The 16,824-nt window shown below is 33.4% G+C and overlaps 1 protein-coding gene across 4 annotated transcripts in view; it reads right to left on the bottom strand.

Moving 5' to 3' along the window:
* Positions 1-5,055: 5,055 nt before the first annotated feature.
* LOC117107619 (DNA-(apurinic or apyrimidinic site) lyase-like) overlaps positions 5,056-16,824 on the bottom strand; it is a 31,926-nt gene continuing 20,157 nt past the window's right edge. For 3 of the 4 annotated variants that reach the window (XM_033249326.1, XM_033249324.1, XM_033249327.1), the window contains 3 exons: positions 15,677-15,789; positions 10,426-10,609; positions 5,056-6,993 (listed from right to left, as the gene is read on the bottom strand). In XM_033249326.1, coding sequence (XP_033105217.1) covers positions 6,876-6,993; positions 10,426-10,609; positions 15,677-15,789 — 415 coding nt within the window. In that variant the 3' untranslated portion in view covers positions 5,056-6,875. The remainder of the gene's footprint in view (positions 6,994-10,425; positions 10,610-15,676; positions 15,790-16,824) is intronic. The other variant, XM_033249325.1, reaches the window with a different exon arrangement.

Here is a 16,824-nt window from a genome sequence, read left to right as displayed (position 1 = left end):
TATATATATATATATATAATTATTATTTTTGTGTCGATAGATTTGGAGATACAAACATTATTAATGCTTATCTCTCCTCAGCCAACATGATTGTCCTAATGATTTCATCAAATGGTAATAATTATACAAGTAGCAGAATGAGGCATGTCATCGATAATGTACTACTAAAAAAATTAGGTTCTAAAAATCAATATTAATGATTTGTTTTTATTGGAAGAATCTTAATACCATGCTACAACTCCACTCCATTCAGTGACTCCCATATTGAGTGTTTCACCACTATGTTGTGGCTGTGTTACTGGTACATTTTGTTTTCATGTTGTGGAGCCACTCGAAAGTCATGTCATGCCGCAAGTTGAAAGGCCTTAAAGCTTTTCACAACCTCTCCTTATCGTGTAGGCCTACACGTCATGACATTCGGGAATTGTCATTACGTGTATTCAATTGTAATAATGACCGAAAAGACGGCACAATAATGGCATTTAGTAGTAATTAATTATTAATGGCTTCATGATCATACCTTGAATAGATATGATAAATATATTGCTACTAAAGTTTGAACACGACGAATACATATATCTACAGTATCAATCGGATTCGGTTCTGCAGCCATTTCCACACTGACGTCATATCATGATGCATTCTGAAAACAGACTTATCCTATTTCAGGCATTGCATAATTAATGTGGTTCACATGCCGTTTCGTTTCGTTAATTTATATAAACAAAACACAGAATCACAAAACAAAAATTGATAGGTCTATGTGGTTAAGCGAATATGACTCTTAGATGTCAACTACCTTCAAACATCTTCATCGTTATCCTACACAAATGCATATACTTGGCATAAATAGGCTATAATAAAACCCATGAACTAAAGTGTAAAAGTAGAAAGCCGCTTAATTTAATCAATGAATGAGGCCGGCTTGGAGTATACCTCCATGGAATAAGTAATGAGTACGGTACTTCACCAACTTTTCACATAATTTCATTTTATTTATATAGCCGAGCCGTTTGACACAAAGGTTGTGGTTCATCTGGAAATTGGGGGTTCAATCCCTCGCTGTGAATTTTGCTTGTCCTTGGACAAGGCACTTCACCTACAGTTGAATTAACATTTGTATCTGGTAAGATGTGACATTGAATCTATTGGTCTCGCGACATCTGGCAATATGTATGCTCCCCATGTAGCGGAGAATGTATCTATTTATGCCACTTTGCCAATCTATGAATTCAATGACCAAGGGTAATAACGTTGCAAGCGCTTTGACAACGAATTGTATAAAGCGCTGTATAAAAATGTAAATATTGATGTGAACAAATAGACAAGAAAACAAATAAAGAGAAAACTAAAGTTACAGACCAGTTATAAAAAAAATAACACGGGATCCTTGCAAAAGCATAATTCCGATTCAGATTCATATTTAGTTATCTCAATGCATACAAGTGGAAACAAGACAAAAATGATATTAGACAAAATGCAATTGTGTCTGGAGAAGCCAAATAAGCCCAAAAGGGCTTTAAGGCTGGCTCCATCAGAGAAAAAAAATGCAAAGTAATTTGTTCTAGTACGGTATCATAAACACAACGACAAACGGTACAAGGACAAAAGGTATTAAATAAATTTCATATTACATAAATGCAAAATATAAAAATGTAGACAATGGTAAAATACATAAACTGTGATTGGATAGGAAAACACAAGAATAGTGGTACTTAGGAATGGTTTGTAATTAGAAAGAAGATTAGAGAAAAGATTTATATTTTGATTTAAATGAGTAATTACTTTCAGAATTTGTTGGTGATGTGATGTGCCGAATTATTGAATTCCTGGTGGTAGAGTTTCGATTAGAATTGTGATGTATTTATTTGCATTCCTAGATTTAGAGGTCCCCGACGAGAACAAAGTGTGCCTGGTCAGGCGTTGCTCAAAATGTTTCGAAAGTACATATAATTTATTTTATGAATGTTTAAAGAGTTTAAGTTTAAACCAGTTTGAAACATGTTTGATTTAATTATTGAAAGTTTTGATTAAGGTATTATAAAGTCAGGATTAGAATGAAAAATTGCATCATCTGCAAAGATAACGTAGGAGAAAGATTTGGAAGCGTGACTTGCATAAGTTTAAATTCAAAACAGAAATAATGTAACGAAAAAAAATCTCCATTTACTTGAAACAAGGTATATTTCAGTCATTCTATTGATTTATTGAAAAATTTCAGGTAGGCCTATGACTAATCTGTATTAAAATCAATCGCTTTTAAAAATATTCATTAATGTAATGATATTTTAGGTGGGAGTGACGTAAGTTATCATTTTATGTGACGGCTCATCTTCTAATATTAAACATTCTCGAAAAATGTGATAATATATTCCAATGAGACATCGATCATCCTCGACTACGTCTTTGAATGCGGTAATGGTGAATAATAGAGATGCGTTTGTGTGTGTGCTAAGAAGGGTTGATGACCAATTGAGACGCGAGTTTAGTTGAGTAGAGCTAGCTTGTTGGGAGTAAAGAGAGCGTGTAGCATAGGAGCTGCATCTTGTTGGGTTGACATGTAGCACGGTGATGCTAATGTTGCTTGGTGGTCGCAATTAAGCAGCCTTTTCTTAGAGTAGCGTGGCGGATCTTTGATGTGACAGACTAAATTCTGCCTGAGGAGTCACGTGCATTGCAATCTGCTAATCTACATCCAAGTCCGTTAATCTACTTTCATGTTATCTCTTTGGTTGACTTTTCCAGACACTTTCAATATAAGTAAATGTTGGCCCATGTAACACAAAAACGAAATTATGATTGGGCTCATATTGGTAGTTTTTAATTTCATTATTTTCAATTACTGGTGCATGTTCTGTACAACGGAGAAAATAATATATACAGGCTATATATATATTTTTTTTATAAGAATGCAGTTTCACAGAGTTTTTAGTGTGAACACACGGCCATTTTATCTAACTAGACCTAGGCCTATATCCAGATCGAACAGTATTCGTGACACGAACGTACGACTCCAACGGCCATATTTCTATTTAATTAGGCCTATATCCAGAATTGAACAGCATTCGTGACACGAACGTACGACCCCAGCAGACATACTTTTATTTGATTAAAATATCCAGAACTAAACAACATTCGTGACACGAACGTGCGACCCCAAACAACATTGCTTCTTTGAATATATATTAATCGAATAGCATTCGCGACACGAACATACGACCCTAAAAACATTGCTTATGACTACACATCCAGAATCGATTAACTAATGTGGAGACGTCCCTCGGCATTTGAGGAGTGGATGTGACATGGATTTTCTTTCCTCGCAATGTTTTCTCTTGGAAATTAGGTCAAAAACTAGTCGCAAACATGAAAACTTTAGGCAAATTATTCGATGTATCGCACAATAATAACGAAAACTCACCTGACACACGAAAATTTATATTTAATAGTTAATTTTGCGCATTTCAATCCCATAAAACGAATGGTAAAGAAATCCTTTCAATTTCTACAAAAAGCCGACGCAATTTCAATGGATAGTCTGTCGTTAATTGGGAGACGGAAAACGAAAAAATGCTTTCTGCTTGTTAACGAGAAGCCGCCATATCTAAAAATCCGTAGCCGATTTGATTATCTGTAATTGTGTTATATTACATAATTGGTATCTTTCTCACAGATGGTGTGATCGATTGTAATGCATATTTCCATACAATCAATATTCGTTTAACGCCTGTGAATTTTAACTAAGTTGATCTCTGAGTTTTCACTGAAATTGTCATCTCCTACAGCAAAATGTGCATGGATGCACAATTGCTCAACCGATCCTTGGACAATCGACATAGGGCCTATGGTTCAATTTAGTTATTGGTTTCTTCATTCGCTTTTGTGCTGATTATTCGATTGAAATCTTTTCCTAGTTATTTTTATTGAATTTTAAAATAGGCCTAATTATTCTTTGCAATATTCTAACATAACAAAACATCGTTTCCCGAGATATGCATTGCATACTCATTCATACATAATGTAAGGCAAAATATGTAGTTAAACAAGAGTATTTTATGATCGATGTAACCATGGAGGAAGAAAACATGATGTAACTAACCTACTTATGAACACGAACCTCGGGTTAAAAAGTTTTTTTAAGTGGTACTGCCAAGTCGTTACATGTAGCCGTGCTGTTGCCACCAATCAGCTGGCTCATTGTAGAGCCAATCAAAATTATCACAGAATGCGGCACTTATGGTTTAAAAATGTAAAAGATGTAGGAAGATGAACACAAGCTACCGAAAATACGACAGTCCATAATTGCAACTTTTCCCAGTAAATCTGTTCAAATCAATTCAGACAGTTTGTATCCCTCTACGTAACAACCATAATCCAACACAATATTACAGGCCAAGACAAACTTTGACCTGATTATGCAGAGTCCATCTTCAGAGATGCTTCTACCACGTGGAACATTCCCTAACGACTTAATTGAAGAGTCGATATTTTATTATGGCTACATTAAATACTGAGATCGTCGTAGGGCCTATATTTAACTTCACTTAAACATAGCAGAATTATTCATTACCCTCACTTTTCTTTTCAATATGACTCAGTCTTATTAATTTCACAGCATGTAACATCCACAAGTACAAACCTCGCAAATTACATAATATCTTATACTGGCCAGAAGCAATCCATTGCATCAAAACTTTTTACATTTCGTCATTATGTAATCATCTCCTAACCACATCCAGGCTATAATCATCCATCTCATTTTTTGGTATAAACGTTAGAAGAATTTTATTCTGGTATTCCTTATTAATTTACTCACAAATATAATGGTAAAAGTACAGTAGTGGTAGCCATAAGTCACAAATATATAAACAGTAATACCCAAAAGATAGCAAATTTAACTTTCAAAACGTGTTTCTTAAGAGGTGGGTATTTACTTCCATACCAGTTTGTATTACATACTATAGTATTACCGGGTGAACGACAGCTGTAGTTTACAAGTGTGGTAAGTTTGAAATAACAAGTATGAAACAACTCCAAATAAATTAAGACACGCCATTCTAAATCAATATTTCAACGTTTAATAATAATGGTATAAAAACTAAAAATTTCCTTATGTACGACGGCGGTTAACAATGATCATAATCATGGTCTTGAATACTAATAGCATTTTTAAATTCAAATGGAAATGTCTATAGTAGACAATATACTGTATAAATAAGCGGTGTCCACACAAAAACCAATCACTGGATGGAAAAGACAACTGTAACTGTAAATTTAATTGTAAATTGTAGCCAGCCAAACAATATAATTTTATTCATATTGAGGAAGATAGGCTACAATCTAGCAAATGTAACTTGTAGCGCTAAGACATTTCTAAATTCTCATTGGTGAATCCATTCAAACTTCTGCTGCAAGTCTACTTCCATCAATGATTTGACTTTTTAACAGTGAGAGCCAAAAAGACTTAAGTTAAAATTATCATTTAAAGACATTTGACCATTCTATACAACTTGGTATAGAATCTTTATTGAGGAAAACATATTAATCACAAAGTGATTGTAGCTTTAGGGATAACCCTGTCCAAATCCCTCAAAATGAATGTTCAAAGAAATCTCCAATATCAAACAATATCCCTAGATTGGTGTGCTATCCACAGCATATATGAATGTACAAACAAGATATACAATGTTATAGATTACACTCATAGAATGGCTTACAGTCTACTCAATCAAGTTACAGAATACTTTTAATGTTAATCTCACAAATAGATCAAAATACAAATTGTGATTTACGTTTCCTTTAATGCGCTGTACTAAATCCATATCTATAATATCAAATTAAAGTTTAAGACTAGTACAAACTAAAGTGGCTTGATACATATGGAGGCAGGTACTGTATAACCATTCAAATGAATAATTAGGCCATCAGTTTACTGCACTTAGCTCTGTCCACACTATCAAATTTTATGTACCCATATATGGGCATGATGATGTCATATCACACCCAAATATGGGTATTTCACATTTACTTGTTACACAGTATGGGCAGAGTTGTGGTGGTGACAAGTTTAATATTAAATAAAAAATATGTCAATTTTATAGCACATGAGGCCAAAAAAAAATTACGTGTCCAAGCCAACCAGACAGAAAATGTCTAAAATCAAGGGCAGCTTTTTTTAAAGGTGGAAAAACTTACTATAATAAGATCACTTTAAAACTTTAATTAATTTAAAGTTGTTAAAATTTAACCTGCAAGAAACAGTGACAGTGTTGTCTGGCTGTAAACTCTAGAATTAGTCCTAGGCCCTTATTTCAAAATTTCAAATTCTCACTCTGCTTGGACAACACAACAATTTTTTTTTTTTTGGCCTATGAGTACAATATTATTACGTCAATCATTGGATAAAACACATTAAAAAAACATAGCTTTCTGGGGGTGTACTCTGTATTGTTACAGACATATAATTCTACCAGGTACCAAGTTACACTCCTTGGAGAGTGCTGGGCCCAAGAAACAACTTGAACCATCTATCTCACAATTGGAAGCCTGTAGTCATGTCGCAGCGCCACTTGCAGGGACTATCGGAGACAATCTGACTGAATCTTTAATGATCTTTAATGCATGTCAGTGAAGGACACTATAATGAGGAATGACGATTAATAAAACAAAATGTATTTTTAAAGTTTCATGATTGAAAAAAAGATGATGTAACATCATCCAAATCAAGTAACCAAGAAGTCTCTGTTTATTGAAGCTAATAACAAAAAATGCAGATATTAATTTAGATAGTTGATGCAAACTATATCTCATTCACTGGTAATGACAAACTGCTGTAAAACTCTTGTAAAGAACAATTAACAAGGTTTGTAAAAATATTACATTGTCAGAAATAGTGTAACAGGACAATGATCACTGCCATATACCTTGGTTCTTATGACGCTGTCGCAAATATTAGGTTTAAGTTTCTCGGACACTACAAAGTAATCCAAACGCCTGTGGAATACAAAACAGAAAATGGATTTTTTATAAATATAATATAATGTACTATTGTATTGTATTAAACATTGAAAATAGATATCTTTTTTAAAAAGCCAAATGGAAACGTATCTCCTCCTTGTAACTGTATAATACACGAATATGCATAATACAAAAACACAATACCTTATAATTCAATTACCATATGCTTCATATTGGTCCAAGCATTTAAAGCTGTATTCCCACTATGACTAACACCATGTGACTAACATCATGTGACCTACTCCTATACAGGCTAGTGTGATGATAACATATGCACTTGGTAGTGTGCACAATTACCTACCATTCCATTATCAATTTTCAAATTATTATATTGTTGACTTTCATCACTTTCAAAAAATTGCAATTAGAAAAGGCGTCAAAAGAATATTAGAAATATTAATATTTTGGATCTTTTTAATAAATAATAAATATTGGAATATAATAAATTAATAATATATAATTAAATAAAATGAAAAAAGCTTCAAACAAGATGCACATTTAACTTTAATGCACTGACATTCCATTTACAGTAAAAAAAAAACATTGCAGTTAGCTGAATTTATTTATCTCACATCGCAATCTCTAAAATCTTACCAATGGGTATTTAAACAAGGCTTCAATGAGCTGTTAGCAAATCAAGGCTCAACGCAAGTTTACTAGTTGGAATTGCCTGACGCGCATTAGCGGTTAGGGTATGTTTTATTGTTGGAACGGCCTCATTCAGACCTGCCATCACTGGTTCTATTGCTCTATCTGTATATCTGTCAATATGAAATGAAACAGATTTGAAGTGGCGCTAATGGTTGCAGAAGTAAAATGTGATTCAGAAAATGTAATCCATTTTGACTTGTCATAAAATACAATGTAGACATGTACTGCATTAAGAAATTATACCTAATCCTGATTTTCAAAAAGGCTAAATAAGAAATTCAAGGTGACAATGAGCAAGTAAATAAAGAGTATGATGCATAGGAAATATTTTACCCCTCACTACTTTTGTAATGTTTCTATATAAAAAGAAAGTAATTACATGAAAGATTGATGACAATGTGTATCTAAATGATGTATCTACTTTATTGTTGAAGAATAATTATTGGGGAACATATCTTTTTCTCCATTATTGGCAAACACAGTGACATTTACAATAAAAACCACTGCTAACTGCTCAATCTAGCTGCACCATTTATCATTTTTCAGCTCCCAACACTGATCTCCATCAATCATCAGTCCACTTATCTGTGTGGTCAACACTTGGCCCTAGTTCCTAAGTTGTTTACTTTTACAGTTAGAAAGTGATCATAGTCAGTGGTGGATCCATATTTATTTTTCCAGGGTGGCAATCGAGGAGCTGTGGTCAAAGGAGGTGAAACTACTGTAAGTTCTCCTTAGCCTGGTTCACGTTGAAGTTAAGTCACTTATCTAAATCTTGAAATATGATACGATTTTCCCTAGTTGCGTTCGATGCCAAGTTAAAGCTAGATAAACAGCCAGCCAGCTTCGAGGCAGTCGACGTCACACGGTGGAAAGGCTTGCTTAATCAAGGACTTTTAACTGTTTCCAGGATAGGAAGCTGGCTGGTTTAAGCCGTCTAACTTGAATTAGCCTTATGTGTGGTATTGTTATGCTAATGAGCCAGATAAGCACAATCTGCACATACACAGAAAACAAAACTTTCCTTAGCCACACCTTGGCACACATTTCGTCATCGTAAACATGTGCACTCATTTTAACGACTGACGTTGGTGGTAGTTTGTTGAAACTGAATTAATAGCGACTATTATAGCAGAAATTGAAAAGATTGAATTGTCAATAAATAAATACAACAAATTTGATTCTATTATTAAGAAAAATATACATTATCCCTTTGAAAAACGTAGACGTTCGCTGGGTTTTTACCCATAATATTACAAATAATTTCTCAAAACCAGACTAATGAGACTACTTTACTGCCGTTGTTAGCGTTGTTGGAGAACGTTGTTGCTCGCCAGAGGATGATAATGGTGGTACAACACAACAACGCTGGCTTAGAGGCCAACGTTACGTATTCGTGTCCTTGTAATCTGAGCCGGCTTTACCGTTAAGCAAGTTAATTTACCGTTATTCTAGTGAAGTTAAGTCACTTAACAATAAGTGACTTAAGCCTTTATCTAGCTATAATTGACTGGTTCACGTCAAACTTTTAACTTGACTCCCTAGGTCTCAAAATGAGACTTTATGTAGAACATCTTGTTTATATGTTTTATGATTCCCACTTAGTAGAGTGAATAAATCTGCTACACTGAGCCTATAAATTAAACCATTCTCGGCCAGCCATGCTTAGTTAACCCAACTTGCACTGTTGATGGGTTGTGAAGTGGCTCTCGCTACGTTTCAGCCTTAGGTGCGAGTAATTAATGGCTTAAAAAGTAAACAAATATGGTAGCCACCTTGCATCAATATTGATGGTAACATCACTCCTGATATACCAAGATATACAAAAAAAAAATAAATAAAAATAAATCAATTAAAAAAAATAAATCAATAAATAAAACATCATAACAAGCAGTAAATTATAAGGGTAAAGGTAGGAGAATGACTCATAACTTACAGAGTCATTGTACTGATTTGTGTATGGGTGTGGTCTTTACTACTGAACAACATGGGCTGAAATGAACCAGCCTTGGGGTAATCCACTACTTTTCTAAAAGATGCAATCAGTTCTTTAAAGTGCACACAAGCCAGATGGGTACACTGGATCTCCTTTTTAAGTCTTATCTGAGTAGACATGGTTCTACCAACCTAATGCTAGGCGAGGATCATCTCCAACCAGCACCGACGTTTCAGGTAATTTATTATTATAAATTCTAACAGGAGAAAAACAAAATCTTATGAATACTGAAATAAAATTAAATTGGCTTAAGAAAATACAACATATTTTAACAGTATGAGCCTTAATTACAAATTGGTAATTACTTTAAATTTGAAGCAGATTCTCTTTTGCATACCATCACAATAAACATGCTGATTAAAATTGCTAATTACAGAATCATGATCTAGGTAATAAATCGCTGGAGAGACTAAAACAACTAGACAAGATATGATGACCAACAGAAGCTAAGATGTCACACTACAGTAAGAACATGTCATTAAACTAAAAGCCAAAAGTTGTTTTCCGTAGCGATATGGTTTATAATGGTAACCATGGAAACTATTACAGTTTGAATTTCATCAATGAACCACATGGCTCTGTGACATGCTTAATTCCAAGTAAAATTCATCAGAAACTTTTTTTTTTTTAATGGATTAGTTAAGTTTGTAAAGTCAAATTCTTATTTAGACAGAATGGCTAACTTCATAGATAATAAAGACAAATTGGGCAGTTAACTGAAAGACACACAACGAAATTGTTAAAATTGAGAAGTTCCTTACCAGCCTGTATTTTTGGCTCTTGCATTCATCATGTAGGTCCAGAAGGAATACTCGGCAGTTTTCTGTGGATAAAAGTGACGGTATGAGTCGATGAAGCCAGCTGCTAGCAAATCAGTAAAGCCCTGTCTCTCCTGGTCAGTGAATCCGGCTGTTTTGTTACGGTTACTCTTTGGATTAGCAAGATCTAGAAAAATGATTGAAACCAAATTTGTAAGACAGCAGAATAGGTCATTCAGCTGAACTGGTGGTAACCACTGTGTGTACACTCAATTATATAGAGAGCGAGTCCTTTCTAATCTTCAGTCCTTGTTGCAATTTTATCACCAATCAGTCACAGGATAGCATTATCACCAATCTGTCACAGGATACCATCTCCGGTCATCAACATGTTATCTAAGTCTACGTTCCACCTCATGTCCATATACTTTATCTACCCCTTTAATTCGTTCTAAATATGGAGAGAGGTCCTTTCAAGCTGCTTCTCCCAAGCTATGGAATGCACTCCCTATTGAGATCCGACAGTCTCCTTCTCTTTCCATTTTTAAGGAGAGACACAAGACCTACCTTTTTCAAACTTTTTAAATTTTCCATTTTTGTTGTTTTACCTTTGTTGTTTTACTTACAAGTCCCAAACCAGTACCATTACCATTAAACATGGGTTTTGTACAAGTAGAACCCCCACCTAAAAAATGTCCTTCAATACTAAGTATTATAGACATTAAGAAGTAAGAAATGAAAGGGTAAAAACTTAAGTCATATTATTATGCGGTCTATTTACTATTTTTAAAGAATAAAGCTGAATTTACTGAATTTAGCATTGAATCAGTAATTTAACAAGAAAATTAGAAGAAAAATCTAGCAAAATATTGATTGATTATTATTAGCTTTATGCAATCACCAGCTTAATCGTGCAAGGCTGCATTTAAAAAGTAATGAAAAATGTGGTAGACTTCTAATGATGACAATGAATGAATACGATAATAATAGCACATGTGGCACCTACTGTAAGCATTTAAATTCTTTTCTCCGAAAATGGCTTCTTTGGCATTTGTATCATTTTATTGTAATATCTATATTTAATTTTCGATCAATGGATTGTAATAAGCCCTGAGGCATTATACCTAATATACAGTAGTACAATCCAGGAGAGATCAATTTCTGAATAAAAAATTCTTAAAAGGCAATTGAAGAAAAGAGGTTATGAATATTTCATTGAAAATTTCAACAATATAGTTTTGTTTCTTATGTTTAAATTGCGAATGTAAATTTAAATATCAAGCACTAAAAACTAAATCTTAATATGATTTTCAAAAAATTGTTTAAACTTCTCAGCAACCATTTATAAAATGTTCATGATTCATAAAATGAAAACCATGAAATATATTTGTTATGAACATCTGGTGGAAATTGTGGCTTCTATGCAAATATGCCAAATGAAATACTGTAAGATTAATGAAATAAAAACTATTAAAAAATAAATGTAAACTACTGTGCGTATATATTGAATAGAAAATAAGCCTTTTGGCTGTCTTTGGCCTTTCATCGTCAGTCTCAGGTGTCGCATAATAATTGGCAATTTAGCACGTTCCAATGGTCGTCGCAGTGTACTGTATTCTGTATTTACAGAGCACGTGTGGCAGCAACGACATATGGGAAATATACGTTGTTGACAACTCATCTACAATATAACGAACACACCAACATATGGCATTTTAATTTTATAAATAATTAAAGAAATGAATAAATAAATAATCATTTAAAAAAAAATAAATTAATGCTGTAATTGGATTTTTTTAAAACTTGAAATAAATTTTGAAAATTCATAAAATACAACTGAATAATTATAAATATATGACTAAATAAATGAATAAATAACAAATTAACCAATAAAATACTGTGTTTTCAAACCGATAGTAATTATACATTAGCTGGCATCAGCCTTGAGTAGCCTACACAGTAGTAATGAAAAATTTATTTCATTATATTTTATTTAAGCTCATATAACACGGTACTGTAAATTGACATTTGCACAACATCAGTTATGTATGAGGCTTACTGGTACAGTAAAACTTCAATTTTACAAATTTTCAATTTCTTGAGATTTACAAATGAACTACGATATCAATGACGTCATCAGCAAATGAATATGTTCATCAAAAAAGTTTTCTAAGTAATAAAGCATATGATTCTTAATAAAAACATGTTTTTTGAAAATTCTCAGGCTAGATGCGAATGGAAACAGTGACTACCCTGGGCAAGCGTGCGGTATGCATATTGTTTGAACGTGCCAGCAATTGTAGTTCTCGTAGGTTGAAGGAACTGATTCCCAAGCACGCCCCCACGCCTTGTTAACAAGACAAATACCAGTACCCTGGCGAAGTCAGCGCTAAGAGAGGTACCACAAACTAATTGCTCTCATTCTTACCTCGGCTGAAGTACCCAATTCCCATGTGTTGCTTGTTTAGCATCACTCCTTAAATCATTGACTAATCAATCGTCTGCCTTGTAAAGCGGCATACAAACATCGACGGCATACAAAGGTACACAAACTGACACACAAACTAGTTTACAAATTTTTCAATTTACGAATACCCCTTGGTACCAAAGAGTACATAAGATAAACGTCTTACGGTACTGAAGATAGTAACCATATTCTCTGAAATCATTTGGTAATAATAATAATAAAAATAATAATAATAATAATAAAAATAATAATAATAATAATGGTATATTTATATACCGCAAATTGCACATTGCCCCTAAGCGCTTTTCATATAGGGCAACCAAGAAAATAAAATTAAGAACTACAATAATAAAATTAATAATAATAAAATTAATAATATTTGTCACAATAAATCGTTTTTAGTGTCGAGAAAGCTGTATGCTATTTGAAGGTGTACTGCAGTGATTAAGTTTGAGTTTTGAGTTCCTTTATTTAGTAAACAAGGTCATAAAATAGTACAAAAACAAACATACAAATTGATATAAAGATACATACAAACAATAGTCATTTAAAATTGCACAATAACATGCAAATTGATTAAGATACATACAAACAATAGTCATTTAAAATTGCACAAAAACAAACATACAAATTGATATAAAGATACATACAAACAATAGTCATTTAAAATTGCGCAATGGGCAGACCTAGATTACAAGGAATACCAAGAAAAGTTACCTTATTTCCACTTGGGACCAGTAAATACAATTTACCGCACAATTGTGCAAAAAGAAAACCAAAGAAAAAAAAAAACCTAAAAAGCTACCAGAAAACCATTAAAAGATGAATCATTAAAAATCATTACAGTTATAAATTACATCAATAAAATATTGATTATTAATGGTTAAAATAAAATTTTGATTAAATTTGTGTAGTGAAGTTGTCTTCAGAAAGACCATAGCAGGATTTGAATCAATAACCATGGCATAAGGTAAGTACCTATCCACCAAATCACTTCATTACTTTGATCCAATAAAGCATACACTGCATACATTTCAGAGGTAAATTAGGACTTGAAATTTACTGTATAAAGTCTGTTTGTCTGGTCATGTTGACCATTGGCATGTCCCTGTCAGCTTGATGATTTAGATTGAAATGAACAGAGGATGACTGACAGTTGTCATGGTGAATATCATTCAACAATACTTTGAAACATGTAGGAGATGAAATGACATCTTTAATCAACTCGACCCATTTCTCATTTTCATTTAACTAAAAGAAGTAAAGATTTTTTTTACTTGATATTCATTTTGATAAGTAGATATTTGATTGTTATTGCTCTGAACATGAAAATGTTTCTCATCTTGAATCTTAGCAATATTTCAATTTTAGTTATAGCAAGGCTTGGTTAGTGGAACTGTAGCATAGCAAGTGAAGCTGTAGCATGGTGAGGCTTGGAGCTGTAGCATGGTTAGTGGAGCTGTAGCATAATGAATGAAGCTGTAGCATGGTGAATGGAGGTGTAGGATAGTGGGTGGGGTTGTAGATGAGCTATAGCATGGTTAATGGAGCTGTAGCATGGTGAGTTTTGGAGCTGTAGTGAGCTGTAGCATGGTGAGTCTTGGAGCTGTAGTGAGCTGTAGCATGGTGATGCTTTGAGCTGTAACATGGTAAATAGAGCTTGGTGAGTGGATCTGTAACATGGAGAATAGAGCTATGCTTGGTGAAGTAAAGCTACAGTGATATGGGGGTGCAACATGCTTAATTGAACTGAAGTATGGTTAAGTAGCTATAACATCGTGAGGTAGAGCAGAGGCATGGTGAGTTAAAAGATGTAGCATGGTGTAATAGAGCTATAGCATTGTGTAATAGAACTATACTATGGTATTAAGTACAGATGTAGCATGGTAGAAGTAGCATGGTAAATGGAGCTGTAAAATGGGATGTATAGCTGTAGTATGGCCAACGGAAGCTATATTAGAGCTGCATTATGGTGATATTTGAGCTCTAGCATGGTGTGTCTGAGAAACCTATACAATCAAGCTGTACTATCTAGTACAGCTACCTATACAATCAAGTTGTACTATGATAGAGTGGGGCTGTAGCATGGTGAGGTTGAACTACTTGGGGAAGTGGTGCTGCAGCTTGGTAGGTGGGGCTGTAGTGGAGCTCTAACTTGGTGGAAAGGAAAACACTGTAAAAATGATGCACATAACACCAAAAGAAGAATAAGCTAAATCTAAGCACAATAGGTTATTAACTGCCTGGTGCATGATAACCCAGATAAGTTCAAATTACTAATTTAAGATGTGATTGGCATGTCCCAAGTCTGAATGTACAGTAAGCATAAACTCAAAATATGGAAATAATGTATCTGTAAACACACAATCTCTATTAAGGTAAAATGTAATGTGAGAAAGATTAACCCATTCTCAAAGTGAACCCAAGAACCACATAACCAATGATATTCTAGACACAATTTTAAATAGATTTCTGTTTTAAACTCCAGACACAAAAGCTCTTGTACACATTGAACCATCTCAAAAAGCATTTCAAGACTGCAAATGAAATACAAATTATAATGACTCAATTCAACATAATTACAACGCTATAATTTTATGACTCTGCTAATGGAAGTAGGTATATTTTTACAAGGTAAATGATAGCAAAAAGTACGCATAAACTCTAATCTCTATCCCAGTGAGGAGGTCGTAAATGATTAAAAGTCATTTACCGTATTCACATAAATTGAATGACACCCTCTGCTAAATGCTGAAACACAGCAATAATTTCAGTGATGACACTCACCTATCTCATTATGGGCTACATTCAGATCGCCACACAGAATCACCGGCTTCTTCTTATCCAGATCAACGAGGTAGTTACGAAAATCTTTATCCCACTCTTCCCGATATGCCAACCTGAAATCAATCAATATAAATAAGATGTTACCAATTAAAAAGTTGTATTATAAACAAGTGAATAATATTTTTAAATAATAATAATGACAAATATTTATATAGCAACAATTCCAAATTGAATGATCAAAGGTGTTAAGTGTTAAAGTTAATAAAGTTGAGAACATTGTTTTATGATCATCCTTCAGAAAACACAATTAACAAATTGCTCTCACTACAGGGAGCCTGAGGGGGGTGAATTATTCATTTCAATATTGAAACGTAACAGGCAGTTCAGGAATAAAAAAGCAATAAAATTAAAAATGTATGTACTACATCCACCTAAAATCACATGAAACTATACTAATAAAATACCAAAAGCTTAAATTCATTCTATGCAATTTATCAATACAGTATAAAATGATGATATTGTATTGGATAACAAAATAAATACATAATTAGGTTTACGTGACGCCACAGTATTGTTTCATGATGAACAGAGAATTCGGTCAAGCAAATTCCCATAATCTTTTGCATTTGGTATACAACAATCATAGGAAAAGCTCTATGTAGATGGACTATTTAGGTGATTATAACAGAAATAAATAGTCGCGCATAAAGCCTCTCCATATGCTATCTCGGGTGTATTAATTTCACAAACAAAAATCGGTCAAACATAAGCCCATAATCCAACATATTTGTCATGCATATTTCTTTTTATTGTTCGCATGTTCAGCTGCTCATCTCTCTTTACTTCATTGACGTCTGCCAACCAATTAATTCTCGCAAAACATATCCTATATTTTGTATTAAAATTCAGTTATTATAGTAATAACAATACTGACAACAGCATTCCATATTCAACGGTCACAATGATAAAAAATTTAACATAAAGTCTATAAAAATTCACACAATGTATAAAGTAGAAAAATTGTAACAATGTTAGGTTACTTCAGAATGAGAATAAAGTATGAAACAAGTTGTTCAGGTACAGTATTATCACATCTGAAAGAACCATCTACTCCAGGGATTCAATTATCAAGATTGAGCATATGGTTT

The sequence above is a fragment of the Anneissia japonica genome, unplaced genomic scaffold, assembly GCF_011630105.1.
Source record: "Anneissia japonica isolate Jap-2015-1 unplaced genomic scaffold, ASM1163010v1 scaffold5330_len1712360_cov203, whole genome shotgun sequence".
Taxonomy (NCBI): Eukaryota; Metazoa; Echinodermata; class Crinoidea; order Comatulida; family Comatulidae; genus Anneissia; species Anneissia japonica.
Note: the sequence above shows the minus strand (reverse complement) of the source record. Positions and strands in the feature narration are given on the sequence as shown.